Source organism: Carlito syrichta, unplaced genomic scaffold, assembly GCF_000164805.1.
Source record: "Carlito syrichta isolate Samal-C Ts95f unplaced genomic scaffold, Tarsius_syrichta-2.0.1 Scaffold305827, whole genome shotgun sequence".
NCBI classification, from domain to species: domain Eukaryota; kingdom Metazoa; phylum Chordata; class Mammalia; order Primates; family Tarsiidae; genus Carlito; species Carlito syrichta.
Genome location: NW_007249923.1, coordinates 105,241 through 111,408, shown reverse-complemented (window position 1 = coordinate 111,408; position 6,168 = coordinate 105,241). Strand labels below are relative to the sequence as shown.

At 48.0% G+C, this 6,168-nt stretch overlaps 1 protein-coding gene across 2 annotated transcripts in view; it reads right to left on the bottom strand.

The window, feature by feature from the left end:
* Positions 1-1,803: 1,803 nt before the first annotated feature.
* PSMD2 (proteasome 26S subunit, non-ATPase 2) overlaps positions 1,804-6,168 on the bottom strand; it is a 13,058-nt gene continuing 8,693 nt past the window's right edge. For both annotated transcript variants that reach the window (XM_008062777.2, XM_008062778.1), the window contains exons 13-21: positions 4,576-4,738; positions 4,350-4,451; positions 4,006-4,151; positions 3,680-3,763; positions 3,297-3,465; positions 3,113-3,207; positions 2,804-2,930; positions 2,294-2,412; positions 1,804-2,148 (exon numbers count right to left, since the gene is read on the bottom strand). In XM_008062777.2, the coding sequence (XP_008060968.1) occupies positions 1,966-2,148; positions 2,294-2,412; positions 2,804-2,930; positions 3,113-3,207; positions 3,297-3,465; positions 3,680-3,763; positions 4,006-4,151; positions 4,350-4,451; positions 4,576-4,738 (1,188 nt within the window). In that variant the 3' untranslated portion in view covers positions 1,804-1,965. The remainder of the gene's footprint in view (positions 2,149-2,293; positions 2,413-2,803; positions 2,931-3,112; positions 3,208-3,296; positions 3,466-3,679; positions 3,764-4,005; positions 4,152-4,349; positions 4,452-4,575; positions 4,739-6,168) is intronic.

Here is a 6,168-nt window from a genome sequence, read left to right as displayed (position 1 = left end):
TGTTGGTTTTGATGCTTTTTAGTGCTTCTGCCATTTTTTGTTTCACCTCTTCCACATTGCCCAAATGTTTCCCTTTGAGGGCCTTTTTCACCCAGGAAAACAAAAAAAAGTCACTCAGGGAGAGATTAGGTGAATAGAGAGGGTGGGGCATGGGGGTGGGTCATGCTATTTCTGGTCAAAAATTTAACATTCAGCTCACTGTGAGTAGGTATGCTTATAAATCACACATCACAAAATAGGCCAACACACTCAAAGAATCTCCAAAAAATTTCATTGAAGCTGAATGCAGCCTCTCGAAACACTAGCTGGTACACTGATGCTGATGGATTCCTAAAGCACTTACCTAGCAGAGAAGCCTATACTTACAATGGGCCTGCCCTCCAAAAAATAATCCTGGTGTTTTTTGGGGGGTATCCTCTCATACTCATAGGAGCCCCAATCAGAAGGAGCACTGCAGATCAAGAGTGATTACATTCCCAGAAGGCCACTCCTCTTTCAATATTTCTCAGTGTTTTTTGGGGGGTTTTTTGAGTCAGAGTCTCACTCTGTTGCCCAGGCTGGAGTGCAGTGGCAGGCTTACAGCCACTGCAGCCTCGACTTGCTGGGCTCACGTGACCCTTCCACCTCAGCCTTCCAAGTAGCTGGAACCACAAGCATGCGCCACTATGCCCGGCTGAATTTTTTTTTTTTTTGAGTTGGAGTCTCACTCTGTCACCCAGACCAGAGTGCAGTGGCCACTCCTGGCCACTGCAGCCTCGACCTGCTGGGCTCCGGCGATCCTTCCACCTCAGCCTTCCAAGTAGCTGGAACTACAGGCACGTGCTACCATGCCCAGCTAATTTTTTTGATTTAGTAGAGATGAGGTCTCGACAAGTTGCCCAGGCTGGACTCAAACCCCTGAGTTTAGGTAATCCTCTCACCTCTGCCTCCCATAGTGCTGGGATTACAGGCATGAGCCACCACACCCAGCTGCTACACTAAAGAGAAAAGTTAGGGTCAAGCTTTCTTAAATCTACTTCCTACAGAATCCCAGAAGTAGATGTTAACATGATCAAACCTCTCAAATAGCAGCCTCCCAAGAGGGACAGAGGGTCACAGGAGGTAAAGATGTCCCTTTCATTCAGCCAAGTTAGTGAAGTTAGAAAAGTGTGAGTTTACCTGACCATTTTTAAGCATCCTTAGCCCAGGGTCAGGAGATAATGAGCCTTGAAAATTTGTGCCCCCGTGGCTCATGCCTATAATCCCAGCACTTTGGGAAGCTGAGGTGAGAGGACTGCCTGAGCTCATGGGTTTGAGACCAATCTGGGCAACTTGGCAAAAACCTTGTCTCTATAATAGAATAAAAAAATTAGCCAGGTGTGCTGGTGCATGCCTGTAGTTTCAGCTCTTGGAAGGCTGAGGCGGAAGGTTTACCTGAGCCCAGCAGGTTGAGGCTGCAGTAGCTGTGAGCATGCCACTGCCCTCCAGCCTGGGCAACAGAGTGAGACTCTAATTCAAAAAAAAAAAAAAAAAAGAAAGAAAATTTATTTACTTGTAAGAGTTAGAATAACAATTTGCATATATGTATCTCCTAGAAAAATCTATTACATCTCTCAGCTTCTCAAGGGTCCTAAGAAAATGAAAACAGAAGATGATTGGAAAGGACGAGAAGAAGGGAAAGGGGTTTAGTTTCTTACATTCAGGGCAGCCTCCCTATCATTGTTTGGCTGCAGCTCACAGTGGTTCCAAACAAAGCCCTCTCATATCCACTCCCTACCCCAGTCTAGACTCCAGCCATGATACCCCTGAAAAGACACAGAAAGACCTTGGGGATAAAGGTGTTTATTCAACAAGGTTATCTCACTCAGTAACAAAAGAACAGGAGGTAACAATTCCCCCAAAGGTCTGGAGCAGTGTCCACCCCCTGGCAGCAGAAAGCATGGCCAGCTGATACATCAGCTGCAGCTCAGAGCGCCTGACAGTCATTTAGAGGTCATAGTTGGGGTTCTTTCGAAGGATGACAAAACCTTCCAGAATAGGGGTAACAGGAAGAAACTCCTCAGTGGCCAATTCTGCCCGTTCCCCATGGGCCAACAACACAGGGGTTGTATGTGTCTGGAACCCTGTGATAGTCTTAGGTTTGCCGGCCTGGCCTACCACATCCACTGCCTGTAGAGTGAGAAAATTGAAATTAACTCCAGATGGCAGAACAGCAATGACACACTGCCCCTACCAGTTGCACAGTAGCAAGTATGTGTACATTCTCCAAGTTCTGGAGTACAACTTGAGCCCTCCCTTCTACTCAGTCCCTCACCTGGCCCACACGGACAGACACTGGCAATGGCCGCAGCTCCTCATCAAACGTAACCAGCATTCGGGGCTGCATGGCAGCCACCAGCCCATATAATACATAGTGTGATTTGCCTAGAATAACTGAGGAAAGCACACAGGACAAATAGTTAGAGACAGCATGGCAAGTCTGGCCAGAACCTTGGGAACCAAACTCAGCCCTGACCTTCTAGCCCCCCAGTCATATAGCTGAACCCAGACTCCTCTCCTCATATATCCTACTACTAATCAGGGATACAGCCCTTGGACTTGGAAATCACTTTCCCCCAATCATTCAGGAACAGGTGCTATGCTCATCATCCTCAAATCCCTTTGGGCCAGACCAAAAGTATAGAGGATGAGTCTCATGTGGCCCTTGACAGGCCCAAAGAGCATCAGGAACCTAGAGTGGTACAGAGCCACTATGGAGTTTAGACTCTAAATTGCTAAGTGGGCCCCGGTAGGGGTGAAGAAGGGCTTTCTGACAGGAACTTACTGTTTCGAACATCCAGGAAAGAGACAAGCACAGTAAGCAGCCCAGCCACGGCCACCTGACTCATAAGCTGCCGGTCACTGTGGTAGGGACAGAGGGTAAGTGTGCCCTTTCCTAAATGTGTCAGGCCCTGAAAAAAAAATGAAGTGGAGGTGGGAAGTCTTATCTGAGGAGGTATCATCTAACCCAGCCAAATGGAAATCCCACAATTTGCTCACATCTTCCCTCCCAGGCCAGGACTCCACACCCCCCTCCTCTCCATCTCCATAAACACTTCCCTTGGCACACTCTAAGGAGAATTCTATTCTTTACCTGCGCCAAGCGCACCATGAAGAGGTTGTTGGGGTCCTTGGCATGGTATTGAGCTAGCTGACGCAACATTGCTGCCAGACGGGCATTATTGGTACCTAGAAATGTTAAGCATTACAGAGGCTTAAAAAAAGGGCCTCACATCTTCCCTCAATCTGCTTATGATTTTCTTCTGCCTGATACTCACCACTGCCTACCATGCCCATGGCAAAGATGGAGTTATAGGAAACTTCTGGATCAGCATCGTGAGAGAATTTGCTTAGGGTATCCAGGATGTTGAGTCGTGGATTTGAAACAGAGATTAGGGCCAGTGCTAAAGGTACAGCCCTCCGGAGAGTAGGCTCCCCATATCTCAGCTGGTGATCAAAGAAAATAACAACAGTACAGGGAAAAGCAGCAAAAACAAGTTCAGTCACAGAAATGAACTAGGGTAAAAGGGGGCCTTAACTTCTATAGAAAAAGCACAGCAAAAAGACCACTTCTCCACCAAGAAAACCATCAGGAAAATCTTCTCTGGGGAACCTCAGGCCACCAAAACCTATACTGCAGTCTTCTTCATGCTATACTCACCAAGTGGCCAAAGGTTCGTAGTGCCATCTCTGCACCAATCTCTTCCCCCATAGCTATAAGGGCAATCCCCAGAACAGCCACTCCCTGCAATTGAAGAATCCACCAAGCTTAAGGAATGAAAACAGTCAACCTGGACTCAACTCCCAACTAAGAATAAAAAGCCAAGCAATGAAGAACACCCTTGCCCCTCAAGTAAGAAACCCAATCTCATGGTATTTCAAGACATGATACCCAGAGGGGCCCTAAAACCAAACCAAGCCCAACTCCCCTGCATGCTTATCTCTCCTCAGAGCCTCACTCTGAGAGTACCCAGCTGCCCACATAACCTGATGTGCTCCCATGTCTGCAGGGGCTTCCTTCTTGTCCTTGTCCTTCTTTTCCTTCTTGTCTTTGTCTTCCTCCTTTTCCTTGGAGTCAAAGTGTTCGCTACAAATGTGGAGCAGCTGCTGCACCTTCAGCACATTTCCAGAGCCTGCAGCGGTGTGGTAAGGGTAAGAAAGGGTAGAAATGAAAAGGCACCAAGGAAAAGCTTACTTTGAAAACAGGAGAAGTCTAAAGACTGTAAAGCAGATCAGAATGAATGAGAAAAGATAAACAACCTGAAAAAAAGGACCAAGAGAGAAGTGAAGAGTCACTGGGAACCACAGGACACAGTCATGAGGACACAGACCTGCATAGGCACACACATCCACTAGTGTGTTGGCAAAACTGCGGAATGGCTCTGACACAACCTCCAGTGCAGCCAGGATTGCCTCGATGGCCTCACCCTTCCCTACAGGACAGATTCAAAGCATCAGAGGACATTGCTTTCATCCAGCACAACCAGACACATAAATCCTTCCTACAGTATCCAGATAAGGTCAGCCCTCTGCCCAAACTGAGAGAAATCTCCTCACCCAGGTGGTTGAGACCCAGGCCAAGAGGAAGCCAACGAGCATAAGTGTCCTTGAGCTCAGTCTCTGACTTCTCCATGATGGTCTGGAGGATAGTGGAAGTGACATCCCCATTGCAGGATCCCACCGCTATCATTCCACAGGCTAGAGCTGTCACTCCTGCCACCTAGAAATAGGAAAGCCAGCATTACACACAGTAAGTTAAAATATTTGTTTTTCTGTTTTGATTGAAGATAACTGACTCCTGCAGTCCACTGTAAGACATTCTCCCTAATAACACTTGGCAATAATCCCTTTGTGATGATAGGTGAAGACAACAATAGCAGTCACGATCTGTTGAGTACTTACTGTGTGTCAGTTGTTTTGCATACTATTAACTGTATGTATGCATGTATTTTTTTTTTTTTTTTTGAGTTGGAGTCTCACTCTGTTGCCCGGACTGGAGTGCAGTGGCCGCTCCCAGCCACCGCAGCCTTGACCTGCTGGGCTCTGGCGATCTTTCTGCCTCAGCCTTCCAAATAGTTGTAACTACAGGCGTGTGCTACCATGCCTGGCTAATTTTTTGATTTATTGTAGAGATGAGGTCTCACCAAGTTGCCCAGGCGGGTCTCGAACCCGCAGGCTCAGGCAATCCACTCACCTCAGCTTCCCAAAGCATGGAATTACAGGCTGAGCCACCGAGCCCAGCTGCATGTATGTATTAAGTCCGAGTCTTACTCTGTTGCCCAGGCTGGAGACCAGTGACATGATCACGGCTAACATAGCCTCTACCTGCTGGGCTCAGGCTATCCTTTCGCTTCAGCCTTCTGAGTAGCCAGAACTACAGGCACACACCACTGTATATGGCTAATATTTTGACATATTGTAGAGATGACATACTCCTGGCCACCACAGCCTCGACCTGCTGGGCTCAGGCAATCCTTCCACCTCAGTCTTCCAAGTAGCTAGAACTACAGGCACACACCATCATGCCTAGCTAATTTTTTGGTTTATGGTAAGAGGAGGTTCTTGCAAAGTTGCCTAGGCTGGTCTTGAACCTGTGGGCTCAGGCAATCCTCTCACCTCAGCCTCCCAAAGCACTGGGATTATAGGCGTGAGCCGCCGTGCCTGGCCAACTTTTATTTTTCTTAATTTAATTTAATTTAAAAAAATTTTTTTTTGAGTCTCACTCTGTCACCCAAGCGGGGAGTGTAGTGGCATGCTCATGGCCACCGCACCGCAACCTCGACTTGCTGGGCTCAGGCGATCCTTCTGCCTCAGCCTTCCAAGTAGCTAGAACTACAGGTACGTGGCACCATGCCCGGCTAATTTTTTGATTTATGGTAGAGATGAGGTCTTGCAAAGTTACCCAGACTGCTCTTGAACCTGCAGGCTCAAACAATACTCTTACCTCCGCCTCCCAAAGTGCTGGGATTATAGGCGTGAGCCACTGAGCCTGGCCAACTTTTCTTTTTCTTTTTTTTTGAGTTGGAGTCTCACTCTGTCACCCAGACTGGAGTGCAGTGACCACGCCCGGCCACCGCAGCCTCGACCTGCTGGGCTCCGGCGAGCCTTCCGCCTCAGCCTTCCGAGTAGCTGGAACTACAGGCACGTGCT